This window comes from Phalacrocorax aristotelis, chromosome 7 (genome assembly GCF_949628215.1).
Source record: "Phalacrocorax aristotelis chromosome 7, bGulAri2.1, whole genome shotgun sequence".
NCBI lineage: Eukaryota > Metazoa > Chordata > Aves > Suliformes > Phalacrocoracidae > Phalacrocorax > Phalacrocorax aristotelis.
The window spans coordinates 5710952-5723463 of record NC_134282.1 but is presented as its reverse complement, the minus strand read 5'-3'; the positions used below and the strand labels follow the sequence as shown (position 1 = coordinate 5723463).

General features: G+C 40.6%; 1 protein-coding gene across 4 annotated transcripts in view; it reads left to right on the top strand.

Moving 5' to 3' along the window:
- Positions 1–5292, top strand: part of SERPINI1 (serpin family I member 1) — a 54515-nt gene extending 49223 nt beyond the window's left edge. For all 4 annotated transcript variants that reach the window (XM_075098546.1, XM_075098545.1, XM_075098548.1 and 1 more), the window contains 2 exons: positions 651–740; positions 2521–5292. In XM_075098546.1, coding sequence (XP_074954647.1) covers positions 651–740; positions 2521–2597 — 167 coding nt within the window. In that variant the 3' untranslated portion in view covers positions 2598–5292. The remainder of the gene's footprint in view (positions 1–650; positions 741–2520) is intronic.
- The last annotated feature ends 7220 nt before the right edge of the window (positions 5293–12512 follow it).

The following is a 12512-nucleotide window of genomic DNA, read 5'->3' as shown; positions in this document are numbered from 1 at the left end:
TGAATACCAATAACTGGGTTGAATTTTAACATTAATATGGACAGAGATTACTGGCATGCAAGAGTCTTTATTATCAGTGCAGTAATAATGTAAAAGTAAATGAAACACTGGGAAATAATAATGTGATGGAGAAATCCACGTATCTCCAAACAAAAATAACAAGGAGCCAAATTCTGCCTGATTCCCAGTTAATTTTACTTTCAACCTCTGCATTATTTAAAGACTCAAGCTAAAAGCTGCGAAATCAGCCCATTTAGTTGTTGCATATTCCATAGTTATCACGGGTTACCTTTTACTATGAACCACAGGCTTGGAGCTGTTTAAAACAGGTCAACAGTGCTGTCTAACGTCATGCATTTTCTTTCCGTAAGTGAGCGGGAGTCATAACTCCTCTTAAGGTTCTGCATCTTAAAATTTATAAGCTGCTCTCTCGGCCTGGGAAATCGTGCCACTCTCCATTGTTAATCATTCTTAAAGCATAAATAGGCATGCTATTGCTCTGTAGATCTCTCTCATTTTCAGTTAGATTTTTCATGCTATTTCTTGGTGACAGTGCTGAGAGTGTGGGACTTCGGTGTCTGCCCATGAGCTTCACAGCAGGAGAACGTGCAGTGATATTTAACCAGTTGCCTATGTTCTTTTTCCTGTAGGAATGATTGCCATTAGCAGAATGGCAGTGCTGTACCCACAAGTTATAGTTGATCATCCCTTTTTCTTTTTGGTCAGAAACAGGAGAACAGGTGAGAATATTGCAGACTCTTCCACATTTTTCACAGTACATCAAGTGTACAGATGAAAAATGCATATTTTCATCAATGAACTGTCCTTGTATTATGAATTTTCCTTAATTTGTCTTAAAATACCTAATACTGAAAGACTCACCCTTTCTATGTCTCCTTCATGTTTCTTCAAGTAAGACACCAAAATCTGACATAATCTTGAAAAATATGCTTAAAAACACTGAGGAAGAAAAAGTCACCAGTAACACTTTGTGTTACTGCCCTGAATATCCATAATCACTGTATTCCATAAGAGCTTGCTGCACTAAGACCAGTGAGTTAGTTCCCGGTACCATATTATTTACATAATGGACAGATATTACAGCTATGAATAATTCTGTTGTGCTCTTTAAGTGTTTTGTGGCAGCCAAGGGATGAGAACAGCACTCACTAGCGAAATGGGCAATGATTAAGTAATTCCTTAGCTCCATATTTGTAATTCTTCCTGATGATGTGGATGTGACTGGGTGACAAAACAGACTATCATATGGGTCTGTGGGTTGTGCTATCTTACATGTTCTGCAGGCAAAATCTGGTAGGTTCCGCTTGACAGGTTTCTCCTGTATTAGAGACCCCATCGCAGGTATCAATGTTTATGAAGCCATTTAGATTGCAGTAGCACTTAGTCTAGCTAGGTAGGGTCACTTGTGTGCAAGGCATGATACCAACCCATAGGGGGTTTTTTGACCAAAGCTGAGTATCTTTGCTGTTGTAGATGCATAATTAGGCAAAAATGTGTCTGAAGGGAGGGTATCTGCCCTTTTCCTTAATCAATATACAAAAATCTCCCCAAAAATGAAAGCTTAAATCAGAACAGAGAAGAGCTTGGTAGCCTTGGGGCTGTTCTTAATGTTGCACAGGCCTTGACATTGCATGTAAAAAGAGGAATTGCCAACAGCTATAGTTAAAGCCTGAAAGCTCATTACTAATGTAGAAGTCTAAGGTTACAAACCTTTTGAAAAAAAATCTGTGACGGTTACCCTTATTCTCAAGAGTACCCTAAGTGCTTATGATTGATTACTGTGTTTAAACAGTTTAGGTAGAAATGTATAAAATGGGAGATACGTAAATGGTGATTAAATAGGTAGGGGGGCAGTGTTCATACAGAGAATTCCTGGTTGTGGGTTGCATGCTTTAATGTGGAGTAAGCCTGTGAACTCAAATTATCTATCTGTTAACAATCGTTAACTGATTGGTGTGGTGGCTTCTGGGGCTGTCTTTTAATTCTATGAGGAACATTGTCCAGTAGCTCAGGCACGTGAGGGTCAGAAGTGACCATGAAGGTTACTGTGTTTGGGTGTTCATGCTTCAGTTAAGGTTAGGTGCCACCTTTGGAGCCCCTCAGCGTAGAAATTGGTACTGTGTCATAACCACTTGACATCAGGAGCAGTACTTGATGGGCCTTCATCAGAACCACTCAAATGGAAGTGAACCTTTGTGTTGATTTCTGGTGGGTTTTCGGTCAAGCCTTCAGAATAAGCAGAGGGGCACTGAAATGCAGAGGATTTCGCTGCTGTTCTCTGTACTGTATCAGTTCTGAATACAAAGATGTCCTCTTTTCTAGGGCTGTTGATCCATTGCCTTTCACAGCTACCAAGTTCTCAGAGACATATGTTCCTAGAAAAATTGTGCACCACATGCTCTACAATTTATTATCCGTATTCATCATCTTATAACCTCAGCTTTTCCTTTTGGATCTGACATATTTCCTTCCCTTCCTCCCTTCCCACTTTCTCCGCAGGTACTGTGTTATTCATGGGAAGGGTAGTGCACCCTGAAGCAATGAATACAAGTGGCCATGACTTTGAAGAGCTTTAATTGCCGCCAGCTACCAAAAAGAGGAGATAAGCACATAAAGTTTGAAGTTAATATATTTAAGGGTTGCTGTGTTTTCCCCCAAGATATTGTTTAAAATGCTTTCAGACCTGTGTGCAAGTCAGTTTCCAGAGGGAAGCTTACAGTATTAAAGTAATGATTCTGTTCTGTCATTGTGATTACCGTGTCCTTAAAATAAAATTGTGTACACGTCAACAACTGTTTCTTGTTCTAGTGAATTGTAAAGCAAGAAACCTTGCAAATCCATTATTCGTCACTTTTACAGTCCAAAGACTGACTTGATCAATGAGACAGGAGCAGAATGTGTGCAGCTCTGAATAATGCAAACAGCAAACCTCGATGATAATTTATAGAGTTGAAGAACTACATCTGGACTATGTGATCTGTTCCTGTAAAAGCAGTAGACTGCAATATGCTGTCTCATCAAAGTTAATGGAACAAATTAAGCCTAGTGGATTTTGTTCTATAAGTTAACAGTGGTAGACTTTGTGTGAACTCTCCCATATGTGACTCTGAAATGTTGTTTTTATGAATGCTCCTGCATGCAACTCCGCAATTCACCTTCCCTAAATGTTGATGCCAATAAAATTTGATCGCATGAATATTTGAGACTAGTCAGTGTAGAATAGCTATGTGTGTGACTGGAGTAAAATAGTTGAATAGTAATGTCATTCGTGTGGACATATTTTTCTCCCCCGAAGTAGTTGTTCTACCTTAACCTAAGCTTTGCAGTATCTCACTTCAGTGATCTAGAATGACAAAAAAAAAACCACCACCCACCAAAAACACCACCTTAAGTGTCTAAAAATGTTCAGTTCATATGTAAATGTCTAAAGGAACAACACAATCCTTTTTGTTCCCTTACTTTTTATTGAGAATAAACTGACAGGAGAATGACACGTACCACAAGTAAATATTAGCAGGGCAATTAGTTGCTGTTTCCATTTGCAAGAGGAGAAGTACCAGTTGTCACCAGAGAGGCATATAATTATTTTTTCCCTCATTGTATAAAATATGAAAAAGAATAGAAATTATTAAAAAGGTAAGAGAATAGGAGAAAAGAAGGAAGGAGCTCCTTTGAAACAGATCATAAATACAAACTTTTGAATAATAAGTGGGTTTCTTCTCAGTCAGGAGTTTTGTCGTTTGAATTCCATGGGAATAAATGCGTATTGGCTGAACCTTCAGTTTTAGTTACAGGCTTCTCTGGCATACATTCACTTCAGAACAGCATAGATGTTGCTCACAAAGTCATTCATGCAAGGAGATCTTCCAAAATTTGACACATTGTTCACTCTTTTTTTTTTTTTTTTTTTTATATATACTGCTGGTACAAATCATGCAGGTCAAACTGAAGTGATGGATGTTCTCTGTGGAGGGTGGTTATGCCCCCTTGGAGAAAGAGCACGGGAACACATTTCTAGCCCTGCCTCCTTGAATTGTTCAGTTGCACAGAAGGAAAATGGAGCTCCTTTGTGTATTGCTGTTGCCTATTACCCTTAGTGTATTATAGTCTGGACTTGGTAAGACAGTTCTTGTATTCAAATTTAGACAAAAATTGTAATTTTAGTCTGTATAGCTAAAAATGTTATGTCATGGAGAGAAAAAAAAGGTAGTGCTTCTAAGAAGGAGCAGGGCCTAATTTTACCAAGATAGAGAACTCGCCTCTGCAGGTAAAACCAGCTCCTTTAAAATGGAGTTACCCAAAGGCTGGTTCTTCACATTTAAATGATTCTGTGAACATCACCTAATGTCTGTAAAAGTGACCTATATGTTAAGCATCTCTTGTGGTTTTAGCCTTATGGGAGCCTGATGTTTAAGATACTACTTTTTTTTTCAGGCTTATTTTTGAGGTGTTCACTCTGATTTGGAAAGAAATGTGAAAGCAGGTTACCACCTGCAATCATATATATTTTCAGTCCATTAAAACTTCTTCCTGACCAATTTTGTGTTTTCTTTGCATTAGTTCCTTGCAGTATAGATGCTTGTTTACGAAGGGAAGGACTGAAGATAGATTTGAACTAAAGCTGTGGAATTATGGAAGGACCGCTGTCGGTCAGAAGTATTTATAGAGGATATCGAGCAAGTGCACAGACTTCCCTAGCGTTGGACGGAGCATAGGTATAAATGGAATGATGCAGAATCGCATATTCCAGATCTGATTCTGAGAATTGCCTGAGCAGGCATATAAGAAAAACCAGCAGAAACAGACATGCAGGCACTAGTTATTTCACTTGATACTCTTCTAGTCCTTACAGATGCAAAATAGCCATTTCATGTTTTTTGAAAATTGAGAATTATCTGGTTTTTAACATGAATTGATATATTGCCGAATTATGCAAAGATGTTAGTTGTAGACCACAATGAGAACAGCTCTCAAACAATACTGGTTTTCAGTAGTGATAATATCTTAAGTACTGTTACCAATTTATTGAGGTATATGAACACTATTCATTGTGGTTTTTAATCTAGGTTTTGTATAATGTTCCTTTCAAAGATGCTGTTGCTTTTTTGAGGAAAAAACTAGCAAAATAAGTTTGTCTTTTTGTTTTTTTTTTTTTTAAGGGGAATTTGTCAGTAGTGGCTCATATGTGAGTTTAGGTGTGTAGTCTTAAAAAAATTTAAAAATTGTATTTTGTGTTGGAGGCTATATCAGAAAATAAATTACTGAAACTTCTCTAGTTGTGCTGTGTAAGTGACCCATGATGTGACGCTGTCTGCTGAGATCCTTCTGTGATGCAGATGGAGTTCAAGCACAAGATGCAGTTGCCTAATGCTGTCGTCATCTCTATCGCTTGCATACATCTACTGGCGTTCAAGTGGGAATGCTTTTCAGAGCGGCAGTTGGAAGGAGTACTTTCCCTACCAATCCTTTTAGTAGTGGTGCTGCCAGAGACTGACTTATTTAACTAATAAGTTCCCACTTGTGTGTGACCTTGAGCACCAAACAGTTTTTCTAGGTTAGTGCTACATTCAGGCACAGATTTGTCATGTTGTTTGAATCGGAATAGGTTTTTTTTGCTGTTCCAAGCACTAATTTTCCCTATCCTTCCACAAGGCTTGGTGATGGCAAAGTAAACTTGTATCAGTTTCTGTGAATCAAGTGTGTGATATTCCTCAAACAAGTAAATCTTAGTGTTATATCAGAAACAAAAAGTATTTAGTGAAAGCCTTTGTGGCTAATTCTTATTTTTCAGTGATGGACCAAAGAAGAAACCACAAGATGTCACTCTCTTCTAAGAAGCTGAGAAGTACTTTCCCATTGACAGTAATCCTATGGGAGTTTGGAAAGCTGAATATCCTGAATAGGACTCAAGTATATGTAGGTCTTGGTAAAATCAGTGAGAGTTGCTTGAGTTTGAGAGCATAATTAGACCCAGGTGCCTGAGATTAATAATTGGGGGCAGGGGGAACAAACCCCCAAAAAAATCTGTTTTGTGCTACAAACTTTTCTCTGATTCTTGATAACAGATTGCTGGGCTAAGTTCATTGCTGACAGGGAAATTTTTGTCCAGTTGATAGCCTGCGTGATCGCACTGGGTACTTGCTGTGGGGTAGAAGGAAAGAAAAAGTTTGTTCTTTCAACCCATCTCTGAAAACAGCAGTAGAGCTGTACTGGGGTTACTTCAGAGTGTCAGTGCTGCAGTAGGAGATACATTTTCTTGACTACAAGAGAGAAATAACTAGGTTTGAAGTCATTGGCATGCTGGCCCTATTATTCTGTTGTTCTTTTGCTCACCTCTTTTATTCTCCCCCCCACCCTACCCTTGCTGCTGTACATAGTCACTAGAATTTCTGCGTGAGCAGATTCCCAGCGTGTTTTCCCTTGCTCAGTGAGGTTACGCTGCTGTCAGGTGTTCTACTCTCCTCCTGAGGAGGAGGCAATATTTTTTCTTACAAGTATTTTCTAAAAAAGATGACAAGACATACTCCAAAAGTAGTATTTACGAGCTAATTAATTCTTGAGTTGTTTCTGTCCCTTTTAATGGGCCATCTTTGCGTTTGTACCTACAGTGGGAAATGGAAACACATGGATTAAAAAGAGATGGATGATTTACCCCAAAAACACAGTGCCAGGGACAAGGAAAACAGTTACTCAGGAACTCAGATAATACCAGCAGGAAGTGAGTTTACTTCCCCTGTGAGCTTACTTTGCATCTGCTGACACAGTTGACGAGAAATTGTAGATTAATTTAGCTTGTAAAACTGTCTGCAGGCCCCCAGGATTTTGCATCAAGCTGCAGTAGTTACAGGGGTCCAGACAGAATGAAGACTGCCTGCTTACTGGGGACCTTTTGTTAATTGGTTCAGTAGCTTGTCTTTGGCTTCCAGCTGGCATTGGTTAAGGGCTATAAAACAAAGTTACACATGAGAAACCATTCGCAAAACACAAACGTAAATCATGAACAACACCACATATCTGTTACCGCCAACGACCAGGGCTTCACAAGTTGTTCTCTCTATAGTACTGCTCTTGCAAGAACATCCACATAAATGTTTTTCATTTCACAGCAGTAATTAGAAGCCTGAGTCATGGACCAATTTCTGTAGGCATTAGGCAAACTGAATAAAAAGATAGACATAAGTCATGTAATGAAATGCTGTTTAAATTGCCGTTTATAGACAATAGCACAGTGCAGTAGTCAAGGCTAATGAAGGATATCAGACTTATCCACACTTGCTCTAGCAGGCAGGAAAAATGGAGAAAGGTGGTGAAAATAAATGTATTATCCAAACAATAGGTGAGTCTCAGCTCCACTCGCTATTTTAGAAATTGTTCAGACTTTTTCAAAACACCTTATCAATGCAGTCTCCAAACTCCGTTGGTGGCTGTGCCTGGAAGTCAGGCAGCAAATCATTCTAGATCGGTGCCACTCCAAACCGAGCACATCAAAGCTTGGAGTGTTGGCAGGAGTTCATAAAAAGCATGGTATAAAAAGTCTTCACGGCACTTTCCACTTCTGACTGTGATCAAATAGTCTGAAAGCTTTTTTGGGGTTTGTTTTTTTTTTTTTTTTCCTTAATGATGTGTTTGCAACACTGTTCTGGAAACTCATCTGGCAGATAATGGTAGTAAAATTCTAGGTCTACTCGGACCTGACTGAGGAAAAGGTTTGAAATTGTTCCTGCAGCTGGGGAATTTAACCTGTTTCCTGAGGTTTTTATCTTCTCAGCCACTCTGAATCACAATATGAATGATGTTTCAGATATGACCTATGCTTTACTGATAACAGGTTGTTTTAATATCTAGCTCTCATAAATGCACATCTTTCCTTCCCTATGGAAGAGTCATCTTCTGGACAAACTGAGGGAAGAATTCCTGCAGAAAAATTATTCTGTATTTATGTAGAAGTGCTTTCAAGTAAGGAAGAAAAAAAAACAGAGATTGGAAATCTGGATTGTGTCTAAATCATGTCTTTTGCGCTCTCATTAAGGGATTGGAATTGGCCGTGGAAAAATCCTGGTTTTTTTCTTTAAGTATAATTTGTTTAGACAGGCTTCAACCATTCCTTCAAGTATTCTAACACTACCAGAAGAGTTTAGACCCAAGCATAGGTTAACATTCTTACTCTATTAACAAATACATGTAAAGAGTCATGTTTTAAAACCAAGGAACCTGCAATGCTGGAATGCTTAAAGGAGTAGCTGTACGATAGCATTGCCTGAACAGATTCAAAGAAATATATCAAAACATACTAAGCAATAAAAAGCATCAAGAAGTCTGTCATGCCCTGAGACCTTTAAGGATCTTGGCCTAGACAACACAGAATCTCAGCGGTAACCAAAAGTCTGATACAAAAAGCCTATTTATTTGAGGCTTTTGCTATTGTTGATATACTTTGTAAATGGCAAATTTCTAAAGGTAACAGCCAGAAAGCTGGAATAGTTTGACAAAGAAATTAATAAAATTTTTTAAGTTTATTATAAGAGAAATACTGGTCTTAAAGTCCATCAGCTGTCCTGGGAAATGTTCTCTTTTGGGTCAGACTGTAGCTTGGAAGTACAGCATGTAGTGGCACGTAAAGTGACTGTAAAACTCTCCTGCCAACTCCGAACCATGGACATGTCTTCTCTGGAGAGCAGGTCTTATGAGGAGCGGCTGAGGGAGCTGGGGTTGTTTAGCCTGGAGAAGAGGAGGCTGAGGGGAGACCTTATCGCTCTCTGCAGCTGCCTGAAAGGAGGTTGGAGCAAGGTGGGGGTTGGTCTTTTCTCCCGGGTCACTAGCGATAGGACGAAAGGAAGCGGCTTCAAGCTGCATCAGGGGAGGTTTAGTTTGGATATTGGGAAAAACTTCTTCACTGACAAAGTGGTCAGGCACTGGAACAGGCTGCCCAGAGAGGTGGGGGAGTCACCATCCCTGGAAGTGTTCAAAAAAACGTGTAGACGTGGCACTTCAGGGCATGGTTTCGGAGGCCTGGGGGTGTTGGGTTGGTGGTTGGACTTGATGATCCTAGAGGTCTTTTCCAACCTTAATGATTCTATGATTCTATTCTATGATCAGCTGAGCTGCTATGAAACCCCTCAATGAAACACACAGCGAGGTAAAAAAGGCCAATTCTAATGTTGCTGCTACGTGTTTTACGTGTGTGTCTCCATCAATTTTTTTGCTCTGCAGAATTTTCTCCTTGGTCTAAACAAAAAAAGAGTTGGAGACAATGTGTTACAGTTTAAAAGTTCACTTCAGATTTTTTGAACAGAAATTATTTGTGACTTGTCACAGTATTTCAGTGCTAGTCTTACAGTTTCATAGGGTGCAAGCTGAACAGGCTAACCTTGAATACTTTTAATTCATTTATTTTCCAGGGCCGTTCGAAGTTTAATGTGCATACATGTATGGAACAAAGCAAGGAGGTGATCTCTTGATTACTGACCTTTTGAATCATGGCACATGGGACAGAGAGAGCTTGGAGCCATGAGTAAAATAGCTTGCTGTATCAAGCACTTACAAAAGCCGAGGATGTTACCATTTCTTCCTCTTCACTATGATGATTACAATGAGGTAGGCGTAAGATATCCTATGGGAGAAAGTGCACTTACCTCTGAGGAGAAATTAGGGAACGTCTAGTAACCTTAAGCGTTTAAATCAAACAATCACATAGTGTCCAAAGCACTCATAGCAAAGAGCATAATCAGAAAAAGCTAGATTTAATCAGAAGCATCTGGAGCCTGTTCCAAATTCCTTTGTAGTCCATTAAAAAAAAAATTACCATCAGTTTCAGTCAGTTTTGGACCATGTGCAGATTTTTCTCAGGCTATGCCCTGAAGCATGAGTACAAAGAACCGGGTGGGAACTGACATACCTATGATTTTGTGTGATTAGTAAGAACTCAGTTTTTGCCCAATTCACAGAAACTACTTCAGGCCACTAACCTGAAACTATGAAATGGACTTTTAATCACAGTGTTTCTAAAAAAAAAAAAAAAAGTCAAGACTGTAAGCATGCAGGATGTCCCTCGCAGCATCCTTCTGGACAAGTTGTCCAACTGTGGGATGAGTGGGTGCACGGCACACTGGCTGGCAGGGCTCAAAGGGTCGCAGTGAACGGGGCTACATCTGGCTGGTGACTGGCCACCAGCGGTGCTCTTCAGGGCTCGGTCCTAGGGCCAGTCCTGTTCAATATATTGATCACTGATCTGGATGCGGGAGTTGAATGTACCATCAGCAAGTTTGCTTGTGATACCAAACTGGGAGGTGCTGTTGACTCTCTTGAGGGTCAAGAGGCCTTGCAGATGCATCTGCATTGGAGCGCTGGGCTATGATTAATGGGATGAAATTTAACAAGTTGCAATGCCAGATTCTGTACCTAGGCTGGGGTAATGCCAGGCACAAGCATAATCTGGGAGAGGAGTGGCTGGAGAGCTGTTGTGCAGAAAGGGATCTGGGGGTACTGGCTGGCTCAGTAGGAGCAGCTGTGTGCCCTGGCAGCCGAGAGGGCAAACCACATCCTGGGGGGCATCAAACACAGCACAACCAGCCGGTCAAGGGAGGGGGTTACCCTGCTGTATTCAGTGTTAGTGCAGCCTCACCTTGAGCACCATGTGCAGTTCTGGGCCCCACAACTTAAGAAGGATGTTGAGGTCCTTGAATGTGTCCGGAAGAGGGCAACAAAGTTGGTGAAAGGGATGAAGGCTCGTCCTGCGAGGAGCAGCTGAGGACTCTGCGCAAAGCAGGCTGAGGGGCAACCTCATTGCTCTCTCCAGCTTCCCAAGGAGAGGGAGTAGAGACTGAGGTGGTGAGCTCTCCTCCCTGGCATCCAGTGATAGGGCGCATGGGAATGGTTCAAAGCTGTGCCAGGAGAGGTTTAGACTTGACATTAGGAAGCATTTATTTACCAATAGGGTGGTCAAACACTGGAACAGGCTTCCTAGAGCCATGGTCGATGCCCCAAGGCTGTCAGTGTTTAAGATGAATTAGGACAAAGCCTTTAATAACATGCTTTAACTTGGGGTTGCGGTTTAGCCCCAGTCAGCAACCAAGCACCACAGAGCCGCTCACCCACCCTCCCCACCCCGGTGGGATGGAGAGAGAATCTGAATAGCAAAAGTAAGAAAACCCATGGGTTGAGATAAAAACAGTTGAGTAATTAAAGTAATAACAATAATAATGATAAAAATAATAAATTGTAATGAAAAGGAAAACAACAGAGGCTGGAGGACTTTTCCTTGGTGCAGGATGCCTATAATGGAATAAAAAGGTTGCTTACCCTTCCCCCTTTCTCAGTAACTGTTCAGAGCGCCTAGCTTGGCAAGGTTCCTGCCTGTAGGTCCCTGAAGTTAAATGAGACTAATTCAGGCTTCTTGAGACTGTTGGCAGCATATTCCTCTGCCTACAATCATAGCACAGAGAATTCACAAGGTTAATATAAGCAGACAGATGAAGACAGAGGATCCTGGGGAAGTGAAGGGATATCTGTGTTTAACACGATGGACAGTGGCAAAGCTCGCCATCCACCCAGCCGCTGTCAACACAGAGGGCTCTGAAGAGGAGCCACGAACCCCATTTGAGGAGCTGGCAGGACTCATTCCCTTATATGCTGTCTCTATTACTTTGCATGTATTTTCTAGATACAGCAACTTGTTAGTAGACTTACTGGCAGTGCATGAAGAAGTATCTTGAAGACAATTCAGGCTTTCTTAGCCTTGATAACACCTGCTTAAAATATGCTTCCTTCTATGAATGACAAGAGTACAGAGATTATATTATGATAGTTCCATTGCAAGTGACTTCCAAAAAGCAACATAGAAGGCTATTTTTCAGAAGGGCCATTAACCATCTGGCAGCCCATTTCCCGCCCTTAGTTGTAAGCATGATAATCTGAAGAGTATTGAAGAAAAAGGCAGATCGAAGTCTTTACTGTTTCCACAGAAAATGCATCCTGACGTCTCCATAAACAGAGGTTTTCAAGTGGAAAACATGTTTTACATTTATATTTCATTCTGTAAAGCCCTGCTTATTTTTTACATTTTCTGTACTAAGCCCTTTTTTTATTTTTAAACGGGGCTTGGAGATTATTCATTTTGCAGGTGTGTTGACATATTGAAGACACACTCTCCTAATAAGCTAAAGGGATCTATGATAGTGTTGTTCTTTTGTGTGTCGTGCCATTGTAAGTACGGCAGTAATGCTGCTGGTGACTTATGCTGCTGTAACACTTTCTAAACCTGCACAGACACAGCAGTTAGGACTCAGTTTCTCCCTGAACACAATTGGTAGAGGAGTATAAACTCATGGTCTTTGCTCCTGCCCTCTATCTCAGAACTTAAAGTCACAGTCTTTTCTCCTGTCCTCCATCCCAGAACTTACCTAGAACCTTGCAGGTTAAAATTTTGCTTCCCAAGGGGCAAGGCTGTTGTGTAAGCAACTGCTGTTTTACCTGCCTGTCAGCTAAGGTCTGAG